Raw genomic sequence first — 13,307 nt, 5'->3', positions numbered from 1 at the left:
TGTGTGTGTATGTGTGTGCGCATAGGCTTCAGCCTCAAAGTTCCTGTATCATGTAAATGAAAAATGGCCATGTAAACCTACATATTCTATATTTTGCTTATAATAGGCCTACAACCAGTGTGTCACATCCTGCAATGTAGTCTACAAAAACACCCGTTGATATTGTCAGTGAATAACCTCAAAGAGATGCCTGCGAGTTCCCCATGGAGTAGTCAATGATAATCGGATGAGGCATTTAACAAAGGGAATTGCCTCATCATAGCATCTGGATAAATGAGACAAGAGAGGCACTGCAAAATGTTCATAAAAATGGAGACTCAGGAGTGCAACAATGTTAACCTATTAGATAGTTTAAGCATAGCCTAGTGTTTTTTTTTCCCTAATAGCTGAATCTTTGGTGTGTGTGACGATACGTGAAAATGTAGGCTAAATATAAAACCAAAAGCTAAGGCCTGGGGCACTCTGCTCAACCATAGATATACTGTCATACTATATGGTGCTCATCATGCAATCGAAACATCCACTACAGTAGGTGGCAGTAGATTGCTATTCTTAGCATTTGCTACGTGACAACAGGAAGTGTGCTGTCGATGCGGTAAATGTGAATTCAACATTTCTCTGACATTTCTTTATCCTTCGCAAATATAGTCGTTTTTGATATGGCAGGACTACCACCAGATTCATGGCAGCCTCCTACAGTTTCATTGGAGACAACGTAAGCTGAGTTTGTTTTTTTTCTTAATGAATGAATGGATGACTGAATGATGACAGTGTAGCGTAGACTCTACTACTAAAACACTATAACGTTAGGCCTACCTTAGCTATAACTTAAGTAGCAGCATCATATTTTTTATACTTATTTTTTTACTTTACCAGTTCACATAACGTTGTGGCTATTTTTCCCTGTAGACTTTCAGTTTGTCTCGCGGTATGACTTTTTCTCCATTGTGCAGTATTGGTGATGGGCTACAGAACAATGAATCCACTTGCCAGGATATGACTCACTATTTAAAGTTTAAAGTCTTATTTTATCATGTGTTTATTTCAGAATGGGAACTATTGTGGTTGAACTTTACTGGAAGCATGCTCCGAAAACTTGCAAGAACTTTGCAGAGCTGAGTAGAAGAGGATATTACAACACTACAAAGTTCCATCGCATCATCAAAGATTTCATGGTCCAAGGTGGAGATCCAACTGGAACAGGTGAGGTAGCCTAATCTGTTGTGAACAGTCCAGGCAATCTGTGAGAAAATTTCACCCAATCCAAAACTAATCTCAACGTAATTTATGTTTGTTGTATTACGTTCATGATATCTTCAAGTGAAGAAAGGGGAGATCGCACACAGGGGCTGAGTAGTTCCAACAGTGTATTTTTCAAAAAGCCGAAAAAACAATTACAGGCCACATAAACAAGGGGTAAACGTTTCGGGTCTAGCCCTTCATCAGTATTCCTTGTACGTGACGCGTCAAAAAGGGCAGCGGCCATTTATAGGCTCGCCTGCCAATCACCCAATAACCCCAAGACATATGAGTGCATTCGGGGTCACATATCCCGATATCCGAATCACCAAAATTACAAAATTACATCACAAATCATTACAATTATATACAAACATATACAAACATGTACAGGAGATATAACCATATTTGTATACAGAAACATACAGTCACAAAAATGTTTTAAGAGGCTATGTCATATTTGAAAATAGTGAAAGCACAATATTTAGAGAACAGAGGACATATATTAATCTAGGTACATATTCCCATCATTATCATCAACATCAACATCTCACTTTGGATATCTTGCATCCATGTAGGCCTAGTTCATTATTCAACCAAATATATTCATCACAGCCAACATGTTAAACTAAATTCATCATTAATACCACTAGGGTGCAGAGTTTTAAGTGTAAAAATCCAGAAGGATTCCCTTTGTAAAAGTCTTCTTTCAGTATCCCCCCCCTCTACGTGTGGGTTTCACTTGTTCTATAACAGTGAAGACGAGTGAGGCCAGCTGATGGCCGGCTTCAGTGAAATGTCTCGCTACTAGAGATTTCTCATCTTTGCGTCTAATAGCGCTGTTATGTTCTATGATGCGCGTTTTTATAGGTCTGTTGGTTTTGCCTACATATTGTTTATTGCATGGGCACGTAATCAGATACACTACCCCAGCAGTGTTACAAGCAATTCTCTCTAAGAGGCTACCCCCCCATCTGGCTCGACGAAGCCCTAGAGAGGGTCCAAAGAACCAAAACTGCCCCTAAGAGGGATACGCATAAGTCTATAGCCTGCACTACTACGTACACTAGACATAGCCGACAAATTAAAGAATGCATACGCAAACACTGGCATGTTCTCAGTAGTGACCCCATATGTCAAACGCTGTTTTCTGAACCTCCCCTCTTCTCCCACTATAGGGCTAGTAACATTAGGGATTTCTTGGTTAAAGCGGATTGTCACACCACACAGCGGAACAAGGAGGGACGCTTAAGGAAAATCACTGGTTTCTTTCCGTGCAAAGGGTGTGCTGCGTGTAAAAATAACACTAAAAAGACCACCTCGTTCACAAGCTCCATCACAGACAAGACCTACAAAATTAAACAATGCACCACATGTAACACTGCTGGGGTAGTGTATCTGATTACGTGCCCATGCAATAAACAATATGTAGGCAAAACCAACAGACCTATAAAAACGCGCATCATAGAACATAACAGCGCTATTAGACGCAAAGATGAGAAATCTCTAGTAGCGAGACATTTCACTGAAGCCGGCCATCAGCTGGCCTCACTCGTCTTCACTGTCACTTCACGGGCGACAGCTCAACACTAGACGAAAGGCGCAGACGCCACACTTCACCTTTGCCGTTCATGAAACCTTCCAATATCACATAAGACAAGTCCATGAAAATCCAAGTAGTGGAACATTTGCATAGGTCAAAGGCCAAAAACTGTACCTTTGGCAGTTTTACTGAACTTGTGTAGTAGGACTACACGTGAATTGTGAAAATTAGGTCCATTGTTTTACATAAAAGCATGGAACTTGGTACACTTACACAGTGTGGAGCCCTGAACATTTTCAGATATAAAATGTTATACCAAAAAACCCTAATGTTTACCGAGGCAACCAGGGCCATATGCAGAGTTTAGAAAATACTGAGGTCCAAAAAACCGAGGACCCTCCATAAGCACCAACACACACTTATGGACACAGGATAAAGAGGGTGAAGAGAATCGCAGGTTGGTTAAGGCCTCAAGGTTGCTTTTGTCAGGGCCACCAAGTGATGCTAATAACTCTCATTGTCCAAGTAATCAGAGTGTTTCTGTGGCTTTTACATAGCCACAACTTTGACCTCATGCTAGGCTATGTTGTGATTGTTAGTAGACGGAATGCTATTGAGAATAAGTAACAGTCTGAGATGGCTGGAGAATGCAGGAGTCGGCAAAAGTTCTTTGAATGGCAGGTATTGAAAGGAAGTTGTTTCTTTAAATTGAATTGAATTAGATCCACATTGCAATGACTCTAGGGGGAGCTCTACAGTCGCCCAAAATACCTCAAACTGCATAGTATACCTTTAACATATTCTCACCAACGGGATTTTAATGGACTTTTACTTTGTTAAGGCATCAATTGGAAAAAAAAAACTGTGAAAAACAATTATGTTACAATTAGTTTTGGCTGGACTTTTGGCTTATTTTGCCTGGACTTTAAAGTGGAAATGAAGCACTGAACAATGTCTTATGTTTTTCGGATGCTTTTATTTTAGGTGAGCTATGGTTTTATAAATATAGCCTATTTATAATAAATATTTGCTGAAAAATGAGGTAGAAATTCAGATTTTCGCCACAAGGGCACAGCCACCTTTGATCAAGGCTTCATTTTCACTTTAAGGCTCCACTCTGTCCTGGAAGGTGGTTTAGTGTTGGGTGATTCTACACTGAAAAAAAAGTTTAATCTTATTGAGGCACAACTAAACCATATGGGTGAAATGTTTTCGTAGGTCGTGGAGGTGCATCAATATATGGTAAACAGTTTGAAGATGAATTGCACCCAGAGTTGAAATTCACAGGTAAGTTGGTAAATTACCTCAAGGCTTAATTTAGGAAATCTCTGGAATGTTTCTATGCTGTATGCTGAGAGCCACCAGATTTGTGTATTTTCCACAAGGATATAAAACATTTGCCAAATCAACACACCACTGTGTACTCTAATGCAGAGGTCCCCAACCTTTTATGTACCATGGACCGGTTTGATTCCCTTTTTTTTTTTCACGGACCGGTGTGTGGGGGGGGGGGGGGTTCGGGGGTTCCATGTTCCGTGTTGTGCATGCATTACTTGAAAATAACTAGTGAGGGTAACGAACTCTTAAAAATTTGAAAAACGTGAACTTAAAGAAGTGAAAATTGAACAATATTGACTAATGAAAATTTAACAACTTGAAGCTACATCTATCATGTGTGAACATGCTTAACAAAATATGGTAACAAAACATGGGAACTAAACGTATATCAGTGGGAGTCCTGTGCTTGTTTCCCTGCAACAAGAAGGTTCCATCTGGGGGTGATGGAAGACAGTGACACCCTCAGTGTGTTTGAAATGTCCAGTCGATTGCGCAATTTGGTCTTAGTTGCATCCAAAAAACCGCCAGAGAGGTTTCCTCATAGCCTACACACTCTTAAAGCAACACCAAAGAACTTTTCATCTGTCGCACGCACTATTTGTTTATCCAGCACCGGCTTTGCAAATAACAATGTCCACAGACAAGGTAGAATAAGTTGCATGATTTTATGAAAGTACGATGTATTGCGACATCAGATGCAAGTGAAATTTGTAGTTTCTCATGTCTCATTCCATCGAACTACAGATCCGCTACCCGATGCAGCAAACTTACATAGTGCGGTAATAGCCGATAGAGGGCCGCGAAGCGAATGCAGAAAATGCCGTTCACCCAGTTACGAGTTGATGAACCACTGAAACGATTTTGGAAACATTATTTTAAGGTACAAAAAACTCTTTGGTGTTGCTTTAAGACCACCGTCATTTGCAATTTCGATCAACTGCTCTTCCTCCTGCGCTAACAAGTTAGGACTATTCGGGACAAATGGGTTGCGGACCCACTCATTGGTTTGCCATGGATCTTTGGAGGATGGGAAGTAACGCTCAAACTCATTTGAAAGCGCAACAAGATGATAGCGCACCAGCTGCGAGAGAAAGGGCCCTGCCTCAGGCCTAGTCCACACGTACCAATCCGATCTTTTTTTCCTCCGTCTTCCCTGGAACCGTATAAAGAATATTTGCGTCCAAACGGATCCATCTAAACACGACTCAACGTTACTTCATACCCCAGGCCTATAGGTGGCACTGTTTCTTTACAGACATTGACCAAAACTTGCACTTTACAAACAGACAGAATAGGCTACGACGAAATGGCTAGTGCAAGGAAACCAGAATTGTTTGTGTGGACTGATGGTGAACTGTCAACTGTAGTCAACTGTAAAACTAATAAACTTTATTTTACGGTTTGTGAAGGGTGCAGTCCCGTCCTTTATTTGGCTAATGCAGGTAGGCCTACTAATCACCTTTACTTTCTTTGGTTGTAGGATAGTCCGTGATTCACATTAGTTTTGGCTATCACCGCAATTAGGCTACTAAACGCAAGGCTTACCCAAGTTCTAGGCTATTCTGTCGCCACATTTATAATATTGCTATAATAGAGGGAGAGCAGCTTCACGGAAGAGAACTTCTGACGGCAAATTTGAGGAAAAGTTGGTAAACCACCCTTTTTACCTAATTTGAGGGTGCTGATTCTGAATATTTTGTTTACCAAGCTCAATTCTGAGTTCTAAGCCGCATAATCAGCATTTTAACATAAAATAGCGATTATTTTTGCTTATTTTTCCCTAAATTGGGTTGATTTCAAAAGTAATCACTAAAACCAAATAAAAATGTTCTCTAAATACATGTTTGAGCATTAAAGAAGCCATACTATAGTTTATTAACGTATTTAATGGGAACATGATTACAGTTAACATGTAATAAACTCAGAAATTATAATCAAAACACAGCCATATTTTTATTACTAACACTCGTGGTGTTTAATGCATTTCATCACAATAACAAATTGCACAGATAACCTTCAACTCAGAATATATCCTACAGTACATATGAACTTAGATAGCGGGAATAAGCCTAATGCAGAACTGCATCTACCGTCAGCAACAACTGACAAGTAAAAAACATTTTACTTCTAGTAACACTGGATTTGGTATGTGTGCTTGCCTCCATACTAGAGCTTGATAATGTGCTCTTCTAATATGCCATTGAGCTGCATCACTTGTTGGTGGTAGAGCCTCCGATCCTCGACATCTAGAAAACAGAGTGGCTCTGGCATAGTATTGTCACGATACCAAAATTATGACTTCGATACAATACCTGCCATAAATATCTTGATACTCGATACTGAAACGATATCCAAATCCTAAAATATCTGAAAAAGAAAGGACGCAGGCCTCCTCCTCCTGTTGAATTTTGTGCACTTTTGGTCAATTCTGGGTTTTAAATTTCTAAACTTCCTACATAATTATTTTTGTAGTCAGTAAAATAGTAGTTTGTGTGTGATTAAGTCCTTTATTGTTTGTTATAGCTCATTTATATTGTGTGATGTTTTGGCAATAAATTACCTTTAAATAGCCAAAGTAGGCTAGATCAAGGTTAGTGTTCAAATTACTGCATGCAAATCACTTAATGCTATGCAGAAGAGCCTAATCGTTAGGCCATCTGATGTAGGCTACCCTAGGCCTTCCTGTGTTTATGGGATATCTTTGACAGTTGCAAAGGGAAAAAAGTAAAGATAGTCTTCTTTGCTCCCAGTGTAATTTAATAAGTACGTTTCAACCACTCTTTGGGTCTTAATCAGATAGGCCTACACCATTATTACATTACATTACATTACATTACATTTGGCTGACACATTTTTAACCAAAGCGACTAACAACATGGTAACAGTTAAGTTTTTAAGCAATTCTCTCAACAATTTTAGGACAATTTAAAAAACGGTAGAGTACAGTAACAATAAGTGCATCAGTGAGTGCTGTTTTTAAACAGTTGAGTGTTCAAGACGGGTGGTAAGTGCTAGGATCAGCAAGACTTGTAAGTGGTGCTATGAGAGGAGATGTTCTCTAAAGAGCTGGGTCTTCAGGAGTTTTTTGAAAATGGAGAGGGCCCTGCCCTTGTAGGAACTGGCAGTGTGTTCCACCAATGATGAACAACAGATGAGAAAAGTTTGGATTGGCCTGAGCGTATCTGTTGCAATATCTGTGTGCATTCCTACATCAGGTCTATTTCTTTGAAAGTCAACATCATTTGATACCACATAACAAATACCAAATAACAATACAAAAGTTTCTTACAAACTTTCCTGCATACTTCTTAAATGTGCTGCAGTCAGATGGGTGTCCTAAAGACATAACTAGATCTTGAGCATCTATTACCATGTTGAATGAGCTGTTTTTGCAGTGATCACTACTAGACATTCCACATTGCTATACAGCACTTGAGAGAGGATAGACTTATTTCCACTTCACAAATAACCATCGCTATCTGCAATAGCTACAGTACAGGGACAGTTCATAGCTGAGGATTTGTCCTAGGTCCACTTTCCTTTCAGCATCATATGCATGCAGTAATAATGCACTGGAGAATGTTTCTCTTTGTTGCACTATGATATCTTGTCAATTTGTTTTGCAAATAATGCAATCTCCATAGCACTCTTCAGCAACCCTTAAACATGCACACTCTTCCATTTTTTTGCATGGCTGGAATTTGAATGATAGGAAAGAGCACCAGTGAGATATTTTAACTAGGCAAGCACAGTCACCTTTACAGTAAAAAAAAACAGTGTAACTCCTCTGTAAAGACTGACAACTGTTCATAATAGTTAGTGACAAAGTACTTTCTACAGAAAAATGAGCGGTCACCTACTATTCTATCAATTTATTATCAAGGAATCTATTTTGCTTCTAAACGTCATACTGAATTTTAGCTGTTATTTCAATTAATATTTTAATTTTAGCTTATTTTCATTTGCTACTTGAGGGTCATTGGGGTAATTCCTGCCCTGTCCTACAACATATCTGATACATAAAGAGTATATTAATGCCTTATTTTTTTGCAATTTCTATGATATCTGATGGCAAAACCAAAAAGTATGTTAATTATGCTAATTATGCTAATTAGCAAGCTTAAAACTCAAAATTGAGCTTGGTAAACAAAATATTTGAATTCAGCACCCTCAAATTGTGTGAAATAGCCCCTTTACCGACTTTTCCTCAAATTTGCCAACAGGACTTTTTCTGAACGTTTGTTAGCTATCTGCTCTCCCTCTATAAAACCTTCGTAAGTAACAGTCAATACTTTTGCCTGCATCAAATCGCGCATTTGTATTCAGTGTGCTACCATCGGCTTAACGTGAGTTCTAAGCGTCTTTGTATGCTTATATCTGATTTCACTCGACTGTGAATGCATGTAGGCCTATATATGTTGTAAGACATGTAAAATAAATGAATGACACTGGCACTACGCACAAATTAATGTAGCCTAAACTTACACCGCACTTTCCTAATAACTTAAGTTCTCTCGCGTCACTGACAGTAGCTAGAATGCATATAAAAACACCGGGAAAAACAGTGTTCAGTCCACCAAGTCATAAGCTATCGGTGCTGCGCAGCACCAGTTGTGATATTTATCTTACGGAGTGTAATCGTAGGTAATGTCATGTATGAAAACTAGTATTGTTAGGCAATACTATAAGTGCAAGTCCAGGGCAGCTGAGGTGTGGCGATGACATCATAGATACGCAAGCAGGATGTGCAGTTTCGCTGTCTAAACTAATTCAAACGGGCTACGGTTTCAGATTTTTCCACTCTGGGACCAGGTTTCAGAAAAGTGCGGTTTCGGGCAGTGCATTTACAGAATTTGTTTGGCCGCTCGGCCAAGACGAAGCAAAACCTCTGCGTTTAACCTAAAAAGCGTCTCCGTGTGGACAGGCCCTCAGTCTCTCCCAAAACCCCCACTACTGTTTGGAACATATCAAATACACCCCGATCCACTCGTCGTACCCACAAATCAAGCTTGGCTTTAAATGCAGCGACTTTACCTGCCAGTTTAAAGACAGTCGTCATTCTCCCCTGCAATGACAGGTTGAGGTCATTAAGCAACCTGAATATGTCACACAGGTAAGCGAGTTTTGACACCCAGCCCTCATCACTAAAATATGCAGCTAACGGTGACTTTTTTTCTGTAAGAAATCTCTGCAGCGGCTCTCGCAACTAAAACACTCTGGCCAGTGACCTGCAACCAACCAACTTGGATAGCGTGACCCATTCACCCTCTCTAACAACTGTGCCTCAATATCCTCTGAGATATCATCAATTCGCCTATGGACAGTGCTTGCAGAAAGCAGTACCTGAGCTATTTTTTTAGCTGCAGCCTCCCCAAGGAGTTCATTGCACATGCCTTTACCAGCAGGCAGAATTAACTCTTCCCCAATAGTAAAGGGCTTCTTAGATTTAGCAATCCGACTAGCCACTATGAGGCTTTTAGCGCAGCCACGTTCACCGATGTGGTTGCTTTACGCACTAGTTTTTTGTCCTTCTTGCTCACGTTTCTTACGCTCAAAGAACTCAAGGGGTTTGTCTTTAAGTGTAGGATGTTTGGACTCTAGATGTCGAATTAGCTTTGATGGTTTCATTGCTTCGTTTGACAACTTATCGCCAAATACCACACATAAAGGACTTGGTGCATGCGAGTCACCGGTCTCTGTGAAACCATATTTTAAATATGACTCGTCATATTTCATATTAAATGACCCCTTCTTTTTCTTTGAGGTATCTGGCTCACCATCGTTAGTGGGTATTATTGCGAATGTACCATTATTGCGAATTAAATTGAGTTTATTTAGTTTGCATGCATTTTTTTTTTAAACTCTTGTCGTAGGCTACGGCCCGGTTAGGAATGTCCCGCACGGTGGTTAGGGACCGCTGCTCTAATGGACCAGCCATTTAGCATTTAAACTGAAATTTAGCATTTTAATGTTAGCCTCCTTTGTTTATTTTTATGTATCTGTTTTTATGTACGTGTTTACCTTTACTTGTTATTCTACACATATCATGCAGATTCAGTCAATTTCAGTCCAATGTTATTCAGCATGCTCTAACAAAGCATCCCCCAGTGGTTTGGTATTGTTTTGCACCCATTTTATTTCTATATCTGCAACAAAAATCCAAAAGGCAATGCATAATACCACTCTGTACCCTGAGCAGCACTGGTGAGTCAGTCAGAGAGCTGGATTTAATCTATGAATGGATCCAAATAAGCCCTGTAGTTGGGGTGGGCAGTATGAAATCATTTAGCTTGCTAGACAAACCCTAGCCAGGATTACACAGTTTTTTTTTTTCATTCAAAACTTCCCAAATTATGTATTTTGTAAAAGGACAACTTAATTTGTAAGTGACTTTTTTCTATCCCGTGTATGGAGTTTGACAAATAATCTTACTTTAACTTTATGTTAGCTATGACACCAGATTAGTCAGATCAACACCACAAATTAACGGATTCGTCTTTGGCCCATCAGTAAGCCTGCTAACCAACCAACCAAGCAACAGACAGGTGAAAACATAACCTCCTTGGTGAAGGGTCTGTTACAGATCCGAGGCGGAGGTATGCATTCTAATGAGTGCCATCATAGTTTGCATCTAATGCTTTTGTAGAGCTGAACATTTTATGCACCCTGATGAATAATACATATGATTACATTTGAATTTTTTTATCTTTCTTTGTTTCGTTGTTCTCCCCTTGATTTAAGATTTAGGCCTTGTGCCCAAGGTCCATCTGACAACCATTGATCCTTTCAGTAATAGACAGCTCATTACCTACAGCTGAATCACAGCCATGGCAATATCTGTACTGTAAATGTAAAATCAGGTTTATAGGCCAAGTATACTTGCAAGGAATTTGGTCTGTGCATTTATTCCATCCGTGAATTAGTGAACACACAGAGCACACAGTGAGGTGAAGCACACACACTAACCCAGAGCAGTGAGCTGCCTTGCTACAGCAGCACTCGGGTAGCAGTGAGGGGTTAGGTGCCTTGCTCAAGGGCACTTCAGCCATGTATGTGGGCATGGGAGAGCAGTGCTCAACCACTTCCCCGCCCACATTTTTCCTACTGGTCGGGGATCGAACTGGCAACCCTTCGGTTTCAAGTCTGATGCCCTAACGAGTAGGCCACGGCTGCCCCCGTGCCATATCAATGCCACTCTCACTCGTGCCATGTAGCGTAACTCTAATATCTGTTTTAATGAATTGGACATACATTATCATGTGTTTGCGTGAAGCAAATGCAAGGACACATAAAGCCTTGCACTGCCAAAGAGTTTAATAGATAACAGTACTTTTTGAGGAATAGTGTAGCTCCTAGGATTGTTTTTAACTGTAGATATGTAAGTCTGATATGTATTTTTCCACAAGGAGCTGGTATCCTGGCCATGGCAAATGCAGGTCCTGACACCAACGGCAGCCAGTTTTTCCTGACCCTGGGTCCAACTCAGTGGCTGGACGGGAAGCACACCATTTTCGGCCGTGTGTCCCAAGGCATGGGAGTTGTCAATAGGATTGGGATGGTGGAAACCAACTCACAAGATCGACCTGTAGATGACATCAAAATACTGAGGATGACTCTGCCGAACTGACTAAAACAAACCTCAAATATTTTTTTAATTTTTGTGTTCATAATCAAGGCAAGTTTGTAATAAAAAACATCTGTGAAACTTTTATATAGTCTTTGTATATGATTTATTGTAATCTTTTAGAATTTAGGTAGTTTGTTAGCTTCACCCAAGCCACTATATATAAATCAAAATGCCATTTTGGGAGTAGCCAATTGATGCTGTGGCTACTGCCAGGGAATGTGGTTTTATTTTGTCAAGATAAGAATGAGTGATCAGATCAGTGGGGCAGTGTTGTCCCTTCTCAGAACAGGGTTTCCTTGTAGGTACAGACTAGACCACAGAGTTGTGCTGTAGAGCTAACCTGGGATTTGGGATAATTCATATTGCAGTGCACATGACTCATGCAAAGGGAAACATTACCAAGCCAATACTGGCTCTAGCCAACTAATAGCATGAAAGCAACCACCCGCAGGAGGTAAACAAGATATGGGAAAGGGTTTTTTTAAGCTTTAACTTGACATTGAACTTGTGTAGTCACTGTGAGATACAACAATGTTAAAACTGTTTACCAGCACCCTGCAATTGATAATATATCTCATATAAGAAAAGTGGTTCATTATCAGGTTTAGGGTGCATAAAACATCTTACCACACTGAGACACAGGTGTTTTTCTCATTGCTAGTTGTGCTCCATTTATTGCAACATATTTCATGTGGGTTAATATATAGATAGACCATAAACTCTGACACCTGTTAAGGATGTAAAAGATCCGCTAAAGTCCCAGCATGGGGTCTCCCAGAGCACCCGCCTGGAATGTGCTCACCTCTTTGCTTCCTTGATGTGAAGTGAGGACACCGCTGTAAATCTTCTCTGAATAAACATGCTGTGACAAAGCGTTGGTCTGCATGGACTAGGTGTAATTGAGGTTGGCCTTTGTCATGGTTCTTACAGGTGAAAGTCAGGAGAGTCTTATTAATAAGCTATTTTTCTTTTTTTTTGTTGTTACTTTATTGATGAACATTAACAGGCAATTTTAGGCTCTGGTGTTTTAAGCACCCACTGTCAACTTCAAGGCACCCAACCTTAACCCTAACCCTAGTGCCATGCAGCGCTGCCTGGAAGATTGCGTTGGAGGCTTAAAACACCACCGTGCCAATTTTAGCAGTAAAAGAAATCAAAATCACCTTGAGGTTGGGCTTCATTTGGCACATGCTGGCTACAGTACATGTACTTAATGGACATGAAATTACTCTGCACAGGGACTAAGTTGTTTTATGACTATTTTTGGACGTCCAGTGAATACTAAAAGGCCATCAGTATTTTGGAAATGGCACTGCATGCAATACTTGCATGCAATCCTTATGTGACTGGAAATAGTGATGACATGTCTATATTAGAACACACTCCACACTTCTAGAATTCTATTAGAATTGTCCTTTGAAGTAGATAAAGGATTCCATAGTAAAGAAAATGTGCTTAATTGTAGCAAAATTAAAGCCATCCTTATCAGAAGATTTGGGGAAGATGGTAGTCTTTTGAGTAAAGTTTGAATGGGGGGCTTTAGTTAAAAGACTCCAATCT

At 40.0% G+C, this 13,307-nt stretch overlaps 1 protein-coding gene across 3 annotated transcripts; it reads left to right on the top strand.

The window, feature by feature from the left end:
• Positions 1-546: 546 nt before the first annotated feature.
• On the top strand, positions 547-11,831 carry ppil1 (peptidylprolyl isomerase (cyclophilin)-like 1). Of its 3 annotated transcripts, none has more exons than XM_076267997.1 (4): positions 547-715; positions 1,049-1,203; positions 4,001-4,069; positions 11,530-11,831. In XM_076267997.1, exons 1-4 carry the CDS (start codon positions 660-662, stop codon positions 11,745-11,747), a joined length of 498 nt encoding a protein of 165 aa, XP_076124112.1. In that variant the 5' UTR covers positions 547-659; the 3' UTR covers positions 11,748-11,831. The 3 variants fall into 3 exon arrangements, with proteins under 3 accessions (XP_076124112.1, XP_076124111.1, XP_076124113.1); XM_076267996.1 differs by having other exon boundaries at positions 549-715; positions 11,527-11,831; XM_076267998.1 differs by having other exon boundaries at positions 576-595; positions 11,527-11,831.
• The last annotated feature ends 1,476 nt before the right edge of the window (positions 11,832-13,307 follow it).

Source organism: Alosa pseudoharengus, unplaced genomic scaffold, assembly GCF_046254945.1.
Source record: "Alosa pseudoharengus isolate Yale_2024_CS ecotype anadromous, Long Island Sound unplaced genomic scaffold, YU_APseudo_1.1 YU_APseudo_1.1_scf_5, whole genome shotgun sequence".
NCBI lineage: Eukaryota > Metazoa > Chordata > Actinopteri > Clupeiformes > Clupeidae > Alosa > Alosa pseudoharengus.
The sequence above is the reverse complement of the archived record's forward strand: the minus strand, read 5'-3'. Positions and strand labels throughout refer to the sequence as shown.